Genomic DNA, 22,296 nt, shown 5'->3' on the forward strand with positions numbered 1-22,296 from the left:
AAGTGTCAGTATATTGACTGAGGTTTCATATGATGATAATGTCATAAACAAAAACATATTAGCAGTAATGCAAACACAAGATTGTACATGTATGTAGAACTAACTGCTTCTACAAAAGTTCAGAACAGACAGTCTCACACACTGCAACACCACTAGTCTTCAATTGAAGGCTTATTTGATGATTAAATAAATATATATTTTTAATAAAACAGAATAATAGCTACTGCAGTGTGCGCAGAGTATTCATTACAAAAACAAAGAAAGGTTCTCAGTGAGACTCCAGTCTTATCGTTCACAGTTCAGAAGAATCGGCTCGTTCGTGAACTTTTTTGTGACTTTGGTAACAGCGCTGTTGCACGTGTGACACGTCAGTTAACACCTCTGCACAATAAGCATCATTGCAAATGCAACAGATTTGTCTTTGTACAGCTAGCTTTGCTAACATCACTTCTGCTTAGCTTACCTTTCGTTGAGCTTCCTTTCAAAGTGACGATAAAAGTTAGACATAGTCTCTACCGTTTCTGAAAGCGAAGCACTGCTGAATTTACATGTTGCTGTAAACCTTCTTATGATTTATGTAGGGAAATTTATTACCAACAATTAGACCGGCATCTTCTCCAGCTCTGAGCCAGTTAAAGGAGGAGGCGGTGCGTGACAGCGGTAACAACAACACACAGTTAGTAAGTCGTGTCATTGCTTGGATTTTAATCGGTATGTTTTGCATCCAGTGAAGACAAAGATGTTGACAAATAAACAGGACAATATGCTGAATAACTGTGACATTCCCACAGTTGTGGTCTTGACCAGTCTTGAAATAAAATCCCAAGTCTTCAGTGTCCAAAACTGAGACGAGACCAAATGCGGTCAAGCCTGAGACCATAACTTTGAAAGTTCCATGACTCTCCAGGTTTGGCATGACTCGTACGAACCCTGAAATAACTTACTAAAAGTGAGAGTTGAGAACAATTTGATGAAAACTGATTTAGGTCAACCTACTATTTTTAATTGAATGCAATGTTTGCATTTATAGTGCACCCCTAAAAGAAAAATGATTCAAATGAATTATTAAAAATCTCAAATTAAAATGGCATTCTCACCGATGGAGTTCTTTCACTGCTAAAAGATTTAAACGGACAGTTTCCAAACGTACTTGCTGTGTTTAAACATGCTGCAGGATAGACACTGTCAGAATGTATATTGCAATAATTTATGTCAGTCTTCAAAAGGGAATAAAATAGCCCTTAGGATGGGTCATGTTTACAATAAGTGCCTACTTTTTTTGACAAGTTTTTGTGAGATGTAAAAAGAACACTTTTTCCAATAACACTTTCTAAGTGCAAAGCACTTCTTCATGTCAGTTTGTACTTACAATGTGTTTAGAATGGGCTTAGAAAATATTTCCTACCAATTTAGCTCAGTTTAAATCTGTGGGGAAACTGATTTTAGTTTGATTCTGATTCTGTCATATTTCCATGATTGCCACAGTTGTCCTTTCCCACCTGCCTTATCTTCCTTCTCTTTTGGCTTCTTGTCTTTCCTGAACCGCAGGCCCAACACTTCAGCTTCTCCACTTTATTATACTGCTCCTCCTAATTTTTTTTCCTCTTGTTGCTTTTTATGCTCTTCCAGCTTGAAGCTGCTGCAGACTAAGTAGGCTCTGGGAGTGCAGGGAATATCAACTTTGTACAAGGGACTCATGTCATTAGTCAGCACTAACACAAGTACAAACACACTGTTACCCTAAACTCAATTCACACCTTATTCCTAAACTGAAACACCTAATCCAAAAACTGCATTCTTGTGAGAATCAGGCTTTGGTCCCCACAACATAATATTAGCTCTTATAATGTATCATATACAAGACCAGAGACACTTATTTCCCAATGGTTGCAAAAGGACATTCAAACATAACGGTATCTGTGCTTAGAGGAAACTTTTGTCAATTTAGGTTAGTAATGCAAGCTATATTGCACCTAAGATATTAAATTAAACATGTGTGTGAGAGAAAGAGAGAGCAGTGAGAACATTTGATGAAAAATTATTAGTAAGTTAGATTTAACTGCTTGTAAATGCAGTTTTCCAAAGTTCTCCTACTGTATTTTTTGTAGTCTCTTGCTGCTGTATTTTCTTATCACGTTTTGAAGCTTTACATACAATCAACAAAAATGTTTTACAGAAGGAAGAAAAACATGTATAATAAGATGAAATCAATATTATATTGATTGGTAAATGCACAAGTATGCAGCACATTCAGGCTTAGAATTCACATCAGCAAAATGTACCTTTATTCTTTTCAAGTTTACACCTAGCTTTGGGTTTATGACCCTTCAGTTCTTTAGCCCTCTGAGATTTTTCACACGGTTACATGGCATTAAAACTGCTCCAGCTGATTGTCAAGCCTTATAAAAACTCTGTAATCCAATGACCTCAAGCAGCCAAAGTCAATACAAAATGCCACCATCAGGCAGCTATATTTATGGACGAGTGTTCTCCATCACTTTGTATTATCATTGAAAGCTCTTTAAATTTACTAGGAAGAAAAATAAAAAGGTACTTGAGAACTTCCTATAGCTTAGACAATCAACTGATACAGTGTGAAAATAAGGATGAATAAAAGATACACCAATGAGTATTTGCAAGGGCTTTGTAAATGTAGCTGCTTACAAATATTTGGCAGCATATGGACAGTTTGGCTTTAAGTAGATGTATTAAAATAAAAAAGCAGACTTTATCTCTATGAATGGAAAAGCATTTTCTACATTACATGTTCCATTTCATTTTGTTTTCACTTTGCTGAACACAAGAAAAAAATAAAATGGTATCTACATTTTATTTACAGATGCAATTATTTACTATAACAGGGTTCCCATGGGTCTTTGAAAAGTCTTAAAAGGCACTGAATTCATCAATCTAAAAATAACACCTGAATTAGAATTAAAATGTGTTAATTTTTCAGAGGTCTTAAAAATGCTAGCACATTGTAAGTATAATGATTGCAATATGTCTCAAATATTAAAGTAATTAACATTTAACATGTGTTTATTTTAAATAATATTTTACCAAATGCATCATGCAATGCCTATAGCTGAACCAATAAAAGGTGATGTGGTTGCAGTCGTAACCCTAATGCGTTGTCATTTGTGTGATTTGGGGGAAATTGAGAGTGAAGTGCACTTTTTGTTTTATTGTCCCTTTTATTTGACATTGAGAAATGATTTATTTACTAAAGCACCTTAGAAAGAGGACACTTTTGTTTAAATAATATTTATGTCTGTCTGCTTGTTTGAATTTGTTTTATTGTGTCTTATAAGACCATATGGTGTATGACGCATGAAAATAAAAACTATTACTACTACTACTACACATAAATATTGGATTTCTAAGAAACTTAAAGACCAGGCAGAGTTGTGGAGACTTTACGAGAGGGACGTAGGCCTTGAGAGCCAAGCTCGCTAACTTAAGAGCATGGTGTGAAAGAGGTATAGATACAGGACCTGCAATGTCTGAGCATTCTAAAACTAACTTACTAGAATGGGATGGTGAACAAACAGCTGCTGAGATAAGCTATATTAGGTGATTGATTTAAATGCAGTTTTTACCCATTGTTCATCAAGGAAAGGAAATTTTATTCATATAGCACATTTCCAGCAACAAGGCAGTTCAAAGAGCTTTAGAATGAAATGGAACAGAACCTAAAGAAAAGCAAAAGTAAAGTCCTAAGCTAAATATTGATTCCCCATGAAAAGTCCATAGTTCTTTAACTAATAGGGGATAGAGAATGTAGACATTGAATTGCAAGGGAGCTGAAGGTGGAGATGATTGAACAAATAGTGAAGGTTAGGACCTGTCTAGTCCTGTTGGAAGGTTTTCGAGCTGCGCAGAATTTAGTTAAGGTGTGCCACTCCAAGGTGAGGGACTTGAGAAATAACGTTGATTGGATGTTGGAATGACCTGCAGGGATAGCAAAGTTGATGACGACTGCTAGATGATGCGACGAAGGAAGGCTTGGCGCGTGGGTGAACAGTAGATTTAAAGATCGCATTGTCCGTGCAGCATTTTGAAAGTAGAGATTCATTAAAAGTTTCATTTGTAGCTTGTGGTACATTTCAGCAAAGGGAAAGCTGGAAGTGCCCCATATCACAACAGAAACGTTGCGTCTTTTCCAAGTACTGTCATTACCCGTCAAATGCTAGTTAATGATTCATAAATTATGCGGATGGACCAGAAGGTTGATACGACAGCAGATATTTAATGGGTTGAGGTGCTAGACCATTCAGAGATTTATGAACCAACAGCGTTTTAGGTCTGTTCTCTAAACTATAATGGCCAATGAGACTTTCTAACTGGGGTGATGTGCTGCATCTCCCTGGTTTTGATTAATACACTGCTGCAGTAATGGATAAGTTTCTCGAGATCCTTAAGTGTTTTCATTTTGTACTGAGGGCAATGAGACGAAGTTTGGATCACCTAGATAATAGAGACCATTCATCTGTCCTGTAAACCCCCCAAAAACTGATTATACGGAAAATGCGGAAAGAGGGGTAGAATAAGTCAGGATTCCTGCAGAAGTGGAAAACTAGAGCGTAGTGCACGAGACCAGAATGAGTCCACATCTGGGGCTGGTGTTCTGTTGGGACGCCGAATGACAGATTGCCATACGCCCGACACAAACAGACGGCTGCAACTGACAGAAAGGGATTACCAAAACGTTTTAGGTAATCAACCACATGACGGAGAAGTTAGATTGTCATAAGCCTTATTGCCAGCGACGGCCAGACTTAGCGGTAAGCAGTTGGACTATCAGAGAACAGGAGGCTTGTTTCATACGAGTGTGCTTTGTAGTTGACTGCAACTGTCTCCAGCAACAATTACATGTAGAAACCGTGACAAGCATGAGCAGCCATTCATTTATCGGGAAAAGAGCCGACTGGTTTTATCTTGTCTCGTGCCAAACTGACAGCTTGAGTAGATAACGTGGACCTCCTTAATGCGCATGTCTGTGTACTCAATGCGTGTATGCCACCTTGATATGAGCCTAAACCAACAGACAACGAGGAAAGGAGGAACGGAAGTTGTCAGGGCGAGAGACGCTGCGAACCATGAATGACCTGGGAAGGAGGATGCTTGTTTAGTTTGAATTGCTGCGCATGTGCAAAAGCTGACTGTCAGAGGGCGATGCGGACGAGGGACGATCTGACGGCTGCAATGAGGCCTTGGAATTAGAGAGAGCCAGCAAGCGGCTTCAGATAATGATCGGAACCACTATTCGGCCCCAGAACGCTGGTGCGCTGACAGGCGCGCCCTGAGCCTTCTGAGAAAGGTGAAACATTGACCCAATTGAGGTGGGATGAGTTAAGTCCTCCCCACTCTGCGCACCAGGTGCGGCAAGAAGCGCACTGCTGATTGATGGACGGGCCGCTGCTGAGGTGTGTGTCTGTTTCTCCCGCTACATATCGGCTGCCTGAGGCTTGTGCTCTTGATCTGCTCATCTGAGATGGTCAGAGCCATCTTACAATGAGTGGCTGAAATTGCAGTCGGTTTTGGGTGCTATGCAATGCATTTCTGCGGCGTTGTTGCTCTGCTGGCATTACCAACTGCGATTGAAGGTTGTTGTGGCTTCCACCTGGTTCTCACCTGCCAATCCGCTTCATCCCTGGGTAGGCTGCATTTCCACTCCTGAGTAAGCTACCTGCTATTTGGTTTCTAATTCATTTTTAGAAAGATGAACGAGTCAGGAGCAGGTACGTCTGACCTAGACAACGCCCCCATGAGTGCAGTGAGGTTGCCGGTTGATGAAACTGGGACCCTAACCCTAACCCCGATGGAAGCATTCTCCCGCAGACGTTCCGAGAGAAGGAGCGAGTCCACAACGAGATGAGAGCAGAGAAGAGCAAACTAGCGTCAGTGGAGCCAAGGCGGATCGTGGAGAGAACCAGCGCTTGGCTGCAGGGGACAACACCAGTGAGTTGCAGCAGCCAAGCGATGGTGAGCCGGAGCGGGAAACCAGGCGGAGGACTGAGGATGTCCGCAACATGAAGGAGGGAAGGACAGAAGATTTCCAGCTTTGCCGCCGCTGATGGAGGTCGAAGGAAGGTATGATGGGGTTTAAGGAGATCAGCGAGGAGTAGCTGAAAGTCAACAGGAGCATGGACGGCAGCCGGGGGATATTCCCTGGATCTGAGCCATGAAAGGAGGAAAGGACGATCAGAGGGTGCTTCTGCAGGCCGGACCAGGGATGGGAGGACTAGGGAGAGGAGGTAGCTGAACTAGCTGACTGAATGTCAGAGAGGTAGGAAAAGCACACGTCAGCTCGAAGCGTGGCTGAAGCTGGTGGACCCTTTGGTCTTTTGAAGGAGCTCTTGCGTGGTGATTGGCTGGGGCGGAGCGACAATCTGGTGCTGGTAGGCTGAGGCGGAAGCATGATAATTGATGATGCTGGTAGGCTGAAGAGTCTCAGCCTGAATTTACGCCTAAAGATCTCCTGCCTAAGATCAGCAGCTGTTAGCAATCAGTAGCACATATAACACATCAACATTTCCTAGCAGATCAATATGATCTCTGATTAAACGCTCTCTGAATCCTTCCATTGGGGCTTTTCTCCATCAGAGCCACAGTGCTCCACAATTGCGCGGCACATCTTTATGCAGCTACTTATATACATTTAATTGTCTACACACCTTAATCACCTTAAAAATAATCAAACCTGACCTGTTTGGAGTTAATCTGCTGATCCAACCCTGTTTTCTTTTTCAGTGAGAATGAAATGACCCTACAGATGCATGTCATGCACTTCAGCGCACAGAACTATTGCATCTTTTAGACAAAAACTGAGGAAATGTACTATTTACATTCGAGTGAGGTGTTCACATCTTTTAATTTTTATTTTTTCTATTTTGTGTGCTTTAAGCTATTGTCTGAGGACAAATGTTGCTCAGTTTCATAGTTTAAATTTAGACAATAAAATATTTAAATCATGATAAAACATTAGGTTTGATGCTTCTTGGTGTAAATAACACTGAATGGAGTCAGATTTCAGTGTGTTTAGGTAAATTTTGACGCTTTGTACTTTGATATTGTCCACAGAAAAAGTTTTAATGGCAGATCAAAAGTTTGCATATATTTACGCAAGCCACAATCATTTTTATATATGCCAAAATGTGCGTAAAATGTGGCGCCATACATTTTTGGTGTGTACGTACGCTTTATGCATGAGGCCCCAGGACGGCCACTGGTAGTGGCTCTTTAAAAATGAGGGGAAATGGAATGGGTAGAGGAGACTTAAAGTGATCCAAGATTAGTTGAACATGCTGGCCTAAATATGGTGCAGTTTTCCTATCAACTTAAAAATTGTTCTCTGTGATATGCCAAAACTCATAATTACTAAAAATAGATATAGAAATTGTTACATTTTTCACCAGTGGAAGTTTCCTTTTTTAAACCTGCTGGGTTGATGACGGTTAATGAAGAACAGGCACAGACAAAATGTTACTTTTGTCGCTTTTAGTTTTACAGTCATATTTCAAGAACAGTTTTAATCATTACATTTTCACATAAAGAAAAGGTCATTCAATTAGAAGTAATATGAATCACACTACATATTAGCAGCTCAAAATGTCTTTCTGGAAACACGATTAAAGACTGCTACATATTTTCAGCAGAAGATTATATAGATACGGTAACATATACAGGGTGTGTATAAATACTCCCGCCTCATTGCACTCTTTCTAGATCTCTGCCAGATTCTTGAATCTTCTCTGCCTGATAATCCACTGGAGTCCATGACCATCTCTTTGGCTGGTGCATCTTCTTCCACATTTTGTCCTTCCACTAGACTTTCAATTGATGGACTTGGACACAGCACTCTGTTAACAGCCAGCCTACCTAGCTATGAACTTTTGTGGCTTACACATATTCTATGGAGGGTATCAATGATGGCCATTTGTTAGGTCTGCAGTATTACCCATATTGAACCGAACTGAGACAAGTGACACTTGCAATTTAATGACACCTAGTGGTGTCATTAAATTTTAGATAGTGTGTCACATTTAATTTAAAACATCCATGATTTCTTCAAATATTCTAATTTTTTGGGGTTTTATGAGCTGGAAGCCCAAATATGTAACAATAAACAAACAAATACTTGAAATTGTTATATAATCTATGAAAGTTTAACTTTTTGAATGGAATTATTGGAATTAAACAACTTTTCCATGATATTCTATCTTATATAAAGTGTCTATATATATATATGACACTATTAAGGAATCATTGACTTAAAACAAGTTCCTTTTTCTTGGAAAAAAGTCAGTTGTGACCTAGTTTGTCTTGTTTCGAGAGTAATAAGACCAAAAACACTTGGGAAGACTTGGTGTTGTAATTTGTCTTTTTTTCAGTGTAAGTTAATTACAAATGACACTAATAATAGTAAATATGTTACAGGCTTAATGTAACCTTGGAGTGGTGAAGTATTTGGCTTTGATATGTTGGTATGTGGGGCCCTGAATTAAAATCTGTTCAGGGCCCCAAAAATGGATGCTATGTGCTTTGGGCACATTATAATTATTGTTGTCTATTTTTCCAGATTGTTTTGTTTATAGACTTTAGTTCAGTTATTTTTCTTTGTTCCTTTAAAATATATTGGGGTTTGGGTTATTTCTTATATTTTGTAATTAATATTTGATTGTTTTAAGCTGTGGTGCTGTTCTCCACCCGCCTATAAACAGGCTGGATTTTGGGAGCTTGGGACCCCATGTGTAAACCTGCCTCTGTCTCTTTCGCTTCCACTCGCTCCTCCACCACCAGGATGAGTCCTGATGAGGTGCATTGTAGGCCTACAGCTCCCTTCTGTAGGTTTTGTTGGCTTTTGTTTGTTTTTTCCTTGTGATTTTGCCCTGATGGGACCAGTTGTCCTCTTTTCGCTTTTTTCTTTTGCAGTAGGTTCTTTTTTGACTATTTTGCTTTAGTCTGGTACTAGCAGGGGCTTCAACAACCTTGTACAGGGTTGGCCCCCGTCCTGTACCTTTTTATTCTTTTTTACCGACTCACGAGGTCCACCATTCTGTTAATACTTTTGGGGGGGGGGTTATACCGTTAGGATTTTAATATTTTGTGCACAAAACGAAAATGGAAAAAACCCATAACAAGGTACTCAATTTTGATTTTGTTTTTAATGAGATAAGTGTTCTGTCCCGGAAGTTCTCTCTGTCCGACTTACAGAGGGGCCGTTTCACACATAGACATTATACAGACTGGAGACAGACAGTCTTGATCATTTCACGCTGTAGTATTTCCTGCAAACTGCAATTCAGTTTAAGTAATACCCGAGAAAAATGGTTAGCTTGAGTTTTTATTTTAGTTTTTTATAAGCAAGAGCAACAACACCAACCTCCAGCCATGTCTGGCTGGTCTCCGGATCTGGGCCAGGAAGATGGCCTCCGTTGCACTGCACCACCAGCAGCGGTAAATATAGGTGAGTACACTATTAATTTGTCACAAAAAGTTGTTTTAAGATGTTTTTAGGTGAGAAAGTAGCCCTCATAGCTTCATCTATTCACTTAGTTAATCCGAAATGAAGCTTCTTTGAAATGTTCTCCAGAGTTTTGGGAGCAGCATAACTCTGCTAACTGCACCAGGCGGCTCCAGGCTCAGCGGGCGGGTGGAGTGTGTTTTCCCCGCTAACAACAGAGTGACATCTCGGCATGTCACTCTGTTGTTTTCTGTTCGTAGCGGCTCAAAGTGTGATATGAAATGTTTACTATGTTTGTATATGTGCCGTTTATACATGTAGCAAAACATAACATCTAGAAATTTCAATACTTCTGAAGCTGTTAGGATCTTCTAAACCATAGTGTTTTCTTCCAATACCAATTTCTAATATTCCTTTCCTCTGAATTTTTTAGTTTGTACATTCATGTTAAGAAAAATAGTTGTGTGAGTGAAGTATACATTTCCCTTTGATTGGCTTCTTATGTGCAGTGTGAACTTTTTTATTTTATTATTTTATTATTATTGTTTCAGACAGACAGGTCTTCAGGAGGAGAGGCCTCAGCTCCAGGTTTGGATGCAGTTTCCCAGAATCTCCCAGTGATCCTCTTCCTCCTCCTGACCTGCCACTGTCTCCTTGTCTTTTACTGAAATTATAGGAATATTTTTTCATGATTCCTCAAACATGGGCTGAATGTCTGCTTGTTTGTTATTCTAATAAATACATTTTTATGGAAAAATTTTGTCCCTGTTTATTTTGTAAGATATGAGTTTACAATCTGATGATAAGAAAATAAGTTTGGTAAGTATATAGTAAGTATTGTAAATAAATCATTCAATTATAAAGCACCAACTATGGCTACATACAGGTTGATAAAAATGAACTATGAACTAATTCTTTTAATGTTTCTTGCAGTGATGTGCGGTGAGGTTCATAGCTGGTGAGGCACTGACTTAATCAAATCAGATTTACAAATATAGACCCCTGCATGAAATTGTGTGCATGTGCACAACGCTGAAGGGCAAAACAACTATTCTGTCACATGCCATCTGTAGCCGTGCTGCTGCGGTAGAATAATTCCGTTAACTCAATAAAACTTGGAAATGTAGGTATTATTAATTTAGTGCTGTGCTGCACATCAAAGGGAAAAACCATCAAGCACAATTCAAAACCACTTCTTTCTTGCTCTCTGTATCACCCAAGCTATAGCTAAAGCTTGGGTGATGCAGATATATATACACTGCTCAAAAAAATAAAGGGAACACTCAAATAACACATCCTAGATCTGAATGAAAGAAATATTCTCATTGAATACTTTGTTCTGTACAAAGTTGAATGTGCTGACAACAAAATCACACAAAAATCATCAATGGAAATCAAATTTATTAACCAATGGAGGCCTGGATTTGGAGCCACACACAAAATTAAAGTGAAATAACACTACACGCTGATCCAGCTTTAATGTAATGTCCTTAAAACAAGTCAAAATGAGGCTCAGTATTGTGTGTGGCCTCCACGTGCCTGTATGACCTCCCTACAACGCCTGGGCATGCTCCTGATGAGGTGGCGGATGGTCTCCTGAGGGATCTCCTCCCAGACCTGGACTAAAGCATCCGCCAACTCCTGGACAGTCTGTGGTGCAACGTGACGTTGGTGGATGGAGCGAGACATGATGTCCCAGATGTGCTCAATCGGATTCAGGTCTGGGGAACGGGCTGGCCAGTCCATAGCTTCAATGCCTTCATCTTGCAGGAACTGCTGACACACTCCAGCCACATGAGGTCTAGCATTGTTCTGCATTAGGAGGAACCCAGGGCCAACCGCACCAGCATATGGTCTCACAAGGGGTCTGAGGATCTCATCTCGGTACCTAATGGCAGTCAGGCTACCTCTGGCGAGCACATGGAGGGCTGTGCGGCCCTCCAAAGAAATGCCACCCCACACCATTACTGACCCACTGCCAAACCGGTCATGCTGAAGGATGTTGCAGGCGGCAGACCGCTCTCCACGGCGTCTCCAGACTCTGTCACGTCTGTCACATGTGCTCAGTGTGAACCTGCTTTCATCTGTGAAGAGCACAAGGCGCCAGTGGCGAATTTGCCAATCCTGGTGTTCTCTGGCAAATGCCAAGCGTCCTGCACGGTGTTGGGCTGTGAGCACAACCCCCATCTGTGGACGTCGGGCCCTCATACCATCCTCATGGAGTCGGTTTCTAACTGTTTGTGCAGACACATGCACATTTGTGGCCTGCTGGAGGTCATTTTGCAGGGCTCTGGCAGTGCTCCTCCTGTTCCTTCTTGCACAAAGGCGGAGGTAGCGGTCCTGCTGCTGGGTTGTTGCCCTCCTACGGCCTTCTCCACATCTCCTGGTGTACTGGCCTGTCTCCTGGTAGCGCCTCCAGCCTCTGGACACTACGCTGACAGACACAGCAAACCTTCTTGCCACAGCTCGCATTGATGTGCCATCCTGGATGAGCTGCACTACCTGAGCCACTTGTGTGGGTTGTGGAGTCCGTCTCATGCTACCACGAGTGTGAAAGCACCACCAACATTCAAAACTGACCAAAACATCAGCCAGACAGCATAGGTACTGAGAAGTGGTCTGTGGTCCCAACTGCAGAACCACTCTTTTATTGAGTGTGTCTTGCTAATTGCCAATAATTTCCACCTGTTGTCTATTCCATTTGCACAACAGCAGGTGAAATTGATTGTCAATCAGTGTTGCTTCCTAAGTGGACAGTTTGATTTCACAGAAGTTTGATTTACTTGGAGTTATATTGTGTTGTTTAAGTGTTCCCTTTATTTTTTTGAGCAGTGTGTATATATATATATATATATATATATATATATATATATATATATATATATATATATATACAGTATATATATACACACAGACTTGTCGTCATAGCAATCGACAACAATGCCACTTTATGTTTCAGGATTCAATACCAAAGAGCACTGAAATATTTCCCACACAAATAACCATACTACTGCACAGTCTGTTGCCTTATTATAGTTTTAATGTTTATTTTGCAATTATTAATAATTGATCACTGTGGTAGATTATAGCTACAACTGCTATTAGCTAATCTAACAGCAGTTTGCGGGTTATGTTTCTTTTCTGCATTCTTTACACATACAAACTGTAGCCAAAACGCACATTTCATTAAAAAGCAAAACAAAAAATGTTATTGCCGTCTTACCTTTACTTATGAATGAAGTCCATGCGCCTCTCATTCTACACAAAAATATCAGTTCATCCAAAGCCAAGTCTATTCTCAACATCCCAAATGTTTTTAGAACTTCAATCTGGGGCATGCTGTGGTGGCGTAGGGGATAGCACGACCCACGTTTGGAGGCCTTGAGTCCTCGATGCGGCATTTGCCGCATGTTTTCCCCCTTCTACTTTCCTGTCAGCCCTCTTTCATATAAGGGACACTAGAGCCCACAAAAGACCCCCTGGAGGGGAGAAAAAAACCCTGCAATCTGGCTTTGAATATGAGTGGTCGACCGCTCATGCTTGGTTTAAGCCACAAAATCCCATCTGAGTCCACACAGTGCCACAAGTTGAGAAAAAAGGCAGGGAAAGCAGAAAAGGCCGTTTCTAGCAGGACATCCACAAAGCCTGTGTTTTCTTTCCGTTTGAGAAGAGTGGTGGCCATCTGTCTTGTAGTTTGAAGCAAACCTTTCAGCTCCAGTGTTGGTCTTCCTTTAGTCATTATTTCCTGCTTCGATTAAAAATCCACTTTAGAAAACTAAACTGTAGTAATGTATAGTTTTCATCATCCATGTTGATGTCAGAAGAGAGGAGAAAACGATTAATCTATCGCTGCACTTCCCTTACTTACTGTATGGCTAGCTCGCTGTCTCTTACTCTGTAGACTCGGAGTCACAATGTGTGGGATCATGAGCGCCCCCTGCCATGAACTGCCAGCCTTACCTCGAATCTGTTCTCTGTCGTTTCTGATCGCTCTTCAGCACACGAATCAGATTATACACAGAGTTGGTGACAACAAACACTGTACATTATATAGATACGCTAAATTATGGAAAATCAGTTCATATATTGAATGTTTTTTATTTATTTTATTGGCAACGTACAGACAGGAGGAACATGCTCTCATCAAGTGGCAGCAAGCGCAGCTCCCCTGCCACCCCTGACCGCACGTCACTGGTTTCTTCCTTTCCTACATTTTTATTATGTATTTTGGATAATCATACTTTTCTGGACACTTGTTCCTGACATAACGGATTATAATTGGTATGCTAATGCTATTCAAAAAGGAAAAACTTAAACAAAAAAACTATAAGGTTTGAATGACTGGCAGAATGTTGTGGTCGCCGTTTCTTTCAGAGCAGATTAAAGACTTAAGATTGTGAAAAATTAGGTGAACTAGCCCTTTAGCCATTTACTGAATCGGAAGCTATATGCAGAAGCATACAAAACAAAGTCAGAGTATAAGGCTTTCTGTGTGAAGGTATCATAATCAAATTAATTAGATGCCACTTTGGACAAGTGCATAAAAACCTGGTCTCAGTGTGAGGGACAGAGAGAACTTCCAGGTCAGACCACTTGTCAAAAATGGAATTGTGAAAATCAAAATTAAGCACTCGCTATCTGTTTTTTTCCATTTTTGTTTTGTGCACAAAATCGGGAATCGGATAACGACTTCAAACCATTATCTGATTTCTTGTTTAATAAACAAAAAAAAAAAACGAGATTGTTTTTGTGTTTTCATTTTTTGTTTCAAACGAAAAAACGAACTGCCTGAATATACATGAACCAGTTTTTATACTAGTTGTCAATTTCAGCTGCAAACCACTTCAGGATCTGTACTAAGTGTTCCTAAATTATTCTCACAGGACACCACAAGGGAAATAACAAAGAAAAATTAAGACTAATTGTGCAAATTCCTATATAGCCTCAAATATTCATGTGTATGTATTGTATATGAAGCTGACTTAATGATCATAAACAAAATTTTGGATGTTTGGAATTCGGAAACATTTTCCACATTTACTTTTGCAAAAAAAGTTTGGAATTTGGATGTTTATTGTGGACAATCCATGGCTAGAACAGCATTTCAACAACACAAGAATACAGCAGCTCAGTTTGGGCAGCTCATTCCATTTTTATTTTATACCAGGTAAATACAACAGTCAGAGTTCCTTTTCCTATCCACAGGCGCAATAAGCTTTCATGTAATCCATTGTTTGGCCAAAACTCTTATGCTGTTATATGCTTTCTTCCAGGCTAGTTCAGCCTAGCCTGGTAAAAACCAGCCCCTTGGTTTTTACCAGGGTTTTTACACTTCGCTCCATACAGAGGGCCTGGGCTCTCTAGTATTGAGAAATGATTGTTTCCTGTAGATGTGCACTGTGTTGAGGTTTTAAATGTTAACCAATTACTCACATTTGACTGCAACATATATAATGTGCCAGTTTAAGAAGGTTACAGGAAATTGCCTGCACTGTAAACAACCTCATTCAGAAGACATCTGAACCAGGTGGCTGTTAATGTTAATTCAATATTTTGAAGCGTGGCCAACACTGACTGAACAGCCATTGAAAAAACTGCACAATTCTAAAACAGCGCAGAAAATCGATGTCATAGTTCACAACTTCTCATTCTGTTTCCTGATTGGCCCAGTCAAAAATCAGACAATTCAAGTTTTGAGGAGACAGACCAAACTGTGCTGGAAGCGAGAATTTTTTAGTACAATTGCACAGGCTAAGTTTAGCCTTTCTCCATAAGATGCTGATCCCACCTGATTTTGTCAATATTATTTGCAATCAAAAGAAATATGTAAATAAAATAAAAATATTATTTTAAAACTAAGTTAACCAAGGAGGATGAACAATTTTGGGCTTAACTGCATGTCACAAAATAGATGGAAAAAGTTTCAAAATTATTAATTAAAGTCTTTTATTACATCACAAAACCTGGAATTCAACAGGCTTGTAAACCCTTTTTACACTTTTTAAAGTCTATTCTAAAGTGTTAATGATTCAAATAAACTATTCATAAAAACTCTGTTCTTAATAGCATTCTCATTTTTGTCTGTCTTCCTCTGATCTTGTCTTACACGATACCCTGAGAAACAGTCCAAGAGCCTGTTGTACAGGAGATATTTTCTCTTGTACAACATCAAAAAGAATACTTAATCATTGCAATTAAGTAGATCCATGCATATGCAGTATGTGTTGATACAGTTGCCTACTGTAAGTTTATGCAGATCTGATGTGAACAGCATCAGATCTGCAATAACTAAAGATCAAAAACAACGTCCTTGCTTGGGGGAGTTTTACTGCCATAAATCGAGAGCGCACATCTTTAATTTGAAAACAGAATTTTATGTCTTTGTTATCAAAACTTGCAATGCATGCACTCAAAATGTCTGCTCTCTGTCAACATTTTCTGTGCCTTCTCAAATCTTTGTGCTCATGCTCAGATTTTTCCCTCTTGTGCAAAACTTCTCTCTGCACGGATTAAATCTCCGCTTGCAAATCTCTCTCTCAAAACAAAAAAGTACCATCGCCATGGCAACATTCCATTCAACAGAATGAAAGTGTTATACTGTGCAGTGGGAACCTCCTCAAGGGTGCGTTAGTTTCTTTATAATTATAGACATCATAATAATTTGAAAATAAATGTGTATACTATCAAGGTCAGTAACAGCAGGTTGCTTTTCAAATGTAATTAGTTATTTTTGCAAAATAAATAACTGAGTTAGTAATTGACATCTGTACTTTCCATTAAAAACTCTACATTAAATTATCTGGACTCTCTCTGCCTGATTCCACAGTCCATGGGTGAGGATACTTACTGCTGTCCAATAAGTACCCACAAGAATCCAACTCTTCCTCTTCTTCAGCCAATCAGCAGCACATATGTGATTCTTTTTTGCCCCCTTGGATCTTGATCAGATGAAGACTACTTCTACCTTCTGTGTGCTGAATTATAATAGTGTCAGTAATTATTGTGGTAACAATGAAAATAGTAATTTGTTAGATTACTCAATAGTGAAAAAAAAGTAACTGTTATTTCCATCACTGGTTATAACATTCAAACTATTAGGTATTTTTATATATAGTTTGTCATAACCAATAAATTGGAATGTGTTGAATTATGTTGAATCTTGTTGGTCAGACTGAAGGCACCTTTTGAAAGTAACAAATTTAAGCAGGAGTTAAATATACATTCACGTCTCTATTGGACAGAAGTAGAGGAATGGAAGTTGTAAAATGATCACATCTACTGAATTATTCTATCTGATAGTAAATAGCAATGTGTTTAACTTAATGAAACATACACATGCACACACACGCAATATCTTGTATTAGAATTCAGTTAAGATACTGAATTCTAACTCAGTAATTCTAATTCATTGAATATGAGAATATATAGCATTCTATTTTGCAAAAGATGTCTGACATCAAGCTATGATAATGTTAAACGTTAAGCTGAACAATGCCTTTATGCATTAGGGTGCTCCGATTTAGCAGCGTCTATTTCCTTAATTTTAGGAGATCAGTGATATTTACATGGGAAGCTGATCTGTCTACTGATCTTATTGACCTCAGCAAAGGTCTAAAAGTCAAACACTGCTGTGAGAGAGGTTTCACTGAAAAACTGGCCCACCTGGTCAGGTCTGCACGTTTGTAGTTAACAGTAGTCACCCCACTGTTGCCTACTCAGTGACTCTCTTGCTACATTTACATTTCAGACAAATATATTGGTATTGGTCAAAATCAGAATCAACAAGTCAGGCTTTTTAAAGATCAGTGATCGGCGATCAGCCAGAAAACTGCAATTGGTGCACCACTAATGCTTCGTAATAATCAGTCTCATTTTCCTCCATCCTCCTTCTGCCCTTCACTGTGGGAAGAAAAACTGACTTGCAACCAGGAGGTTGTGGGTTGGATTCCAATTCTATCTAGCTACAGGAATTAAACTGCATACTGCAATGATAAAGTGCTTTGAGTGGTCAATATGACCCAAAATGACAACTGGATGTTCAGCCATACTTCATGATTATTTTCCTGCTCTAAGATGAGATGGTGTGTGCTAAAAACTAAGGCAGTTTGCTGGCTGATTTCTAGACCATAATATTTGAACTAGGGAAATGGTCTGAAATAGTTTTTGTTCTCTTTCGGTTCTTTCCACTGCAGACGTCATTCTGCAGTGCCATGGTGGACGAACTGCGGGTTTCCCTCAAGTGCCAGCGGCGGCTCAAACACAAGCCCCAGCCGCCTGTCATGGTGAAAACAGAGGAGGTCATCAACATGCACACCTTCAACGACCGAAGACTGCCAGGGAAAGAGACCATGGCCTAAAGCAAGAATCTCTGTCATTTGCTCACCCAGTCTCATGTACGGAGTTGGTGTGTGAAGACACTTGGGAAAAGGGTATGGGTAAATGGTAGAGGGGAACAATAAGTTGGCATGGTTGAAAGTTCTGCTTATAGAGCAGGACTTATTTGCAGTATGTTGTTAAAATGTAATTCTTCTGTCTTTCTAATTAGCTACAGGTAAGATATTCAATGATATTTCCTGTGGAAATAACTTCAATCCGGGTGAAATTTCAGCAAATTACCTCATTACAACACTGGCAGCCAATGAGAAGTGTCAGGATTAAAAAAATATATTGAATAGAAAAATAAAACGAGTGGAATCACACGTTTGATCTCGTTCCTCAGTCACTGCAGAGACTGAAAGTGCACCTCAGATATTGTAATTAAATAGGAGTAAAAGTATATACATTTTTTCAGTATGGCTAAATTTGATCTCATTCTGACTGCAATGATGAGCAGTGTTCTCAAAATGGAGCACTGTTTGGTGACATACAATATTGACTGACATCCAAAATGGACATGATGCAAAACATCATCAGGCAATAATTGAATTTATGTGTTTGTCTTTCAGAATACTAACACTTTTAGCCTTTAATAGGGATTAGGTTAAAAAATAATAAGATGAACTAAAATCAGAGAATGCAAATATGTAGTGAATTGTTGATGTACATGTATCAGCTGGTAGTCACAGGTATAGAGATTCTTCAGAGGTTCACACAACTTTGACAGTGAATAGCTACCATCAAGGTTGGCTCTTAAATAAGAATTCTCAGTTTTGGATCCTGTATTAAGCACCAGATGGCTCAGATTCTGCTAGGTTGTGAACCACATGCTGCTGCTGCTCACAGCTGTCTGCACAGTAAAACCTCATTACACTACAAAGCATCATGGAAAGGTACAATATGATGGGAATCCCATTTGTTTTCATTGTAAAATGATTAAGACTAAGATATAAAGCTGCATAATCAGTCATCGGAGATGCAGAATAAAAGGCATAGTAGCTATGGAATCCCTTAATGTTTTCAGTCACCAAAATACCTGTGGTTGGCATAGTCACACAGAAACTAGTGCACAGCAGAATCATTAGCGCAACAGCAGCCATGTTTCTATCGAAAACCATGAAGGGATCTGAAGACAAACCTTCGTCAAGTAAATCCTGCAGTGGCTCAGAAAGGCTCACAAAGTCAGAATTCACAGCAATCACACAACACACAGACTATTTATTCAGTATTTATACTTTTATTTATTGGACCTTTATTTATGTCTGTATGGAATGGATTCTCACTACAACTTTGTCACAGCCTCTGTATTACCCCTTTGCAGTGTCGAGGCTCCATTTTAATTTTGTACTCGTGGCTTTTCATTTCTTCAGCTACAATGCTCCACATTTACTTGTGCAAATGTGTTTTCTATAAAGTGATTTTGTACAAGGTGAATCAGAATTTTATAATAATTTTTATCAACACAAAACACAACATAAAGAGCATTATCCAGTGTAAGGAGTCACTGTTGCAGCCATGTGACTCAGGAGGCCTTGCTTTAAGTCCACAGAGTCGTCTCACAAGCACTAACATCCTCACACACAGGAACCTGAATACAGTCCAAACCTACAACATAAACAATATTCTGGTATAGCATTAGTCACTCAACATTTTGAAGGGGGAAATAAACTATTTTTTATGATATAAAGGAATCATATTTAAAGATATTTTTACTTCACAAGAAATCAAAATGTCAGTTCTGGTTATAGTGAATATACAGTATAATACACAACATGGATTTTGATGCTGGTCCTTTGACTTCTTATAGACTGCTAAATCCAGTGCTGTGCAACGATTTCTAATGGTTTAAAAAAAGAGGGGTCTATTAGAAAATGAAGAGTGTCTAGTAAATTTTGACTTGTTGTGAAAAATAAAATGCAGTGCACACAGTTTACCCTTTGAAGTAAATGCACAACTTTAAAGAAAATAAAAAAGTTCTTCTCAATATTTCTTGACTTTTCCTTTGTACTGATAACAAACAAAACATTTAATGGGAGTGAAGTATGGCGTCACTATCATGCCAAAAGTCGAGAGAGTAAATGTGACTCTGTGTGTAGGGATTGAGACAGCATGAGGATATCCGCAAGTGGATTGGAGATGTGTAAGAGCGCAAAAGGAGATCCAAACGCGATCTCTCTGCTCTCTGCTCACATGAACTTGCTCACTCACATGAGAACTTAGTTAAGGTTTTTGGCAGTCAGTGGGCAGATCCAGCTGGGCTTCTACACATGATTGGCTACATTCCCTGTCCTCTGTGATTGGTCATCTAAATTCCAGCTATTCAGCAAAGGCAGTGAGTTTTCCCAATAAAAGTTTTGATAACATAACAATGAATTCACAATTCACGATTGTGAATTGTTATCATTGGCAGAACTTCTCAGATAATTCAAGTATTAATTCTACACTGTAAAATTTAAAAAGTACATCTTTCAATGTACTGTCTTAATTTAATTAATTTAATTTAATTAAAGCACATTTATTTAAATAAGTTTTACATAGAATCTACCACTGAAAAAAACAAGCAAGTGTTGAAGTCTGATGTATAATAGGCAACCAGGAAAATACAATGTGATGTGAATAAAAGATTTTGCTGAAATAGAGGACTTCAGATAGCCTCATTAAGAATCCACATGAAAGTGAAGGTAAATTCAGTAAGTGGTTGCTGGTAGCAGTGGTCCCTGGAATTCTGCAAAAGTAATTGTCATTCTATGAAAACATTAAAGCTCTTTATCTAACCCCTAGGCCACAAGCAGAATTGAAGGAATGAAACACTTTATTTGCATATATTTAGCCTAATGGTTTTTCCATTAAGTTGAAACACTCATCAGCATAATAAAACTGCTCTTGCGGGAAAGAGAATCAGTCGCATCTGAAGATGGTGGCAGAGTGCCCTGAACAAGACATTCAGGATTACTCAGACCTGCCTATTATGTCCAGGCAGGAGTAAGATTTTGATTTAACACCCAGAGAGTTTTTGTATTCAAAGTATCAATTCTAGATTATTAAATAGGATAAATAGCCATTTTTAATCGTTATTTTCAAACACCCATACAATGCAATACTGAGTTTAAAGTAGTGGTTCTCAAACCATTCAGCTTCTCGCTTAAAATTTAACAGGTTCATGATCCTGGTTATTGGTTTGGTATCCAAGTAATTCTACTGAGCAATTAGACAGGGGTGTATTGACAACATAAACGGCATCAATACACAATTAGTTTTTTATTTATTTGTACGGTACTGTTTATGCTATTTTCAGTTTTGTTTTTTAGTCTAACCTCTGAAGAAGATGTTAAGACCACACAATGTTTGATTCTCAAATCAAAGTCAGGTCCTGGCCTCAACTTTTGGAAACAACTGCTTTAATGTTTATTATTACTGCAGGGTAACAAAAGAATCCCGGCTAGGATTTTACCTCAGGAGCTTCTTGCTGGAACGTACTACAGTGGAATCAGTAAAGTGATTTGAATTGAAACAATGATGTGTAAAGGACTCATAATAAATAACCACAATGTTTCCATTTTTATGATAGTACAAACAGAACTCCTGATGGAAGGTCAATGCAGCCTCAAAACAACTTGTTGATTCCCACTGTCATGGAAGTGGAATATGGTGCGTGGTCTGTTAACAAACTCCTGAATATATCTTACAATGACCACCCACGTTCTGACTAATTTATTTGTATGTTGCAGTAAAATCTAAACTCTGATCCCTTAATTTGTTTGAAACCTGATCCTACTGTCTCTGTTCTGGATTTTATAACACAATTTTTAAAAAAGTAGGTTAGGGGAAAGTTTAGTTAACATTTCACTATTCATCGGTGCTCTCTATTTAGCTTTTAGAGAATATTAATGCATATTGAGCTGTGAAGAATTAAATGAAACTCCTGCAAATGCTTGACTCCATTTTCAGACATTGGCTGAATGTTATCCATTCTCTCTGTGTGGCAGTCATTTCTATATCAAAATAAAGAAAACATACAGCTGAGCAAGTATTGCATGATAAAGGTGCTGGGATTTTATCACCATATTAGTTTTCAGTAGCTATAAATGCTCCATTATCCATTACAGTTAGTGAGACCGAGATTTATCTGAATGCTTAGACCAACTGTGTATGTCGCTGTACTAATTGGATTATAAGCTAGTGGAAAATGTAGGTTGCTGCAGAACATGTCAGAAATGTTTCCTTTTTTCCTGTGAGGCAAAATGAGTTTTCATTACATCAATCAGTCCAGTAAATTAATTGTTGCCTAAAAACATTAAGCCATGATTCAGTGCCGCCTCAGAAATCAGTGCCAAAAATTATTAAAAGCTCTCAAACATCAGAATCGTTTAAATGTGATGGCAACTGTAAAATTCAACCCCCCAAAAAATCATTTCACAGTATGTAGTGGTGTTAAATGAATCGAAGTATATTCG

At 38.9% G+C, this 22,296-nt stretch overlaps 1 protein-coding gene across 4 annotated transcripts in view; it reads left to right on the top strand.

The window, feature by feature from the left end:
* The window catches only part of grik2 (glutamate receptor, ionotropic, kainate 2), a 445,844-nt gene extending 426,018 nt beyond the window's left edge, over nucleotides 1-19,826 (top strand). For 2 of the 4 annotated variants that reach the window (XM_032558115.1, XM_032558116.1), the window contains exon 18: nucleotides 17,659-17,912. In XM_032558115.1, coding sequence (XP_032414006.1) covers nucleotides 17,659-17,912 — 254 coding nt within the window. Of the gene's footprint in view, nucleotides 1-17,658 lie in introns of all 4 variants that reach the window. The other 2 variants (XM_032558118.1, XM_032558117.1) reach the window with 1 other exon arrangement.
* The last annotated feature ends 2,470 nt before the right edge of the window (nucleotides 19,827-22,296 follow it).

The sequence above is a fragment of the Xiphophorus hellerii genome, chromosome 3, assembly GCF_003331165.1.
Source record: "Xiphophorus hellerii strain 12219 chromosome 3, Xiphophorus_hellerii-4.1, whole genome shotgun sequence".
In the NCBI taxonomy this organism is placed as follows: Eukaryota; Metazoa; Chordata; class Actinopteri; order Cyprinodontiformes; family Poeciliidae; genus Xiphophorus; species Xiphophorus hellerii.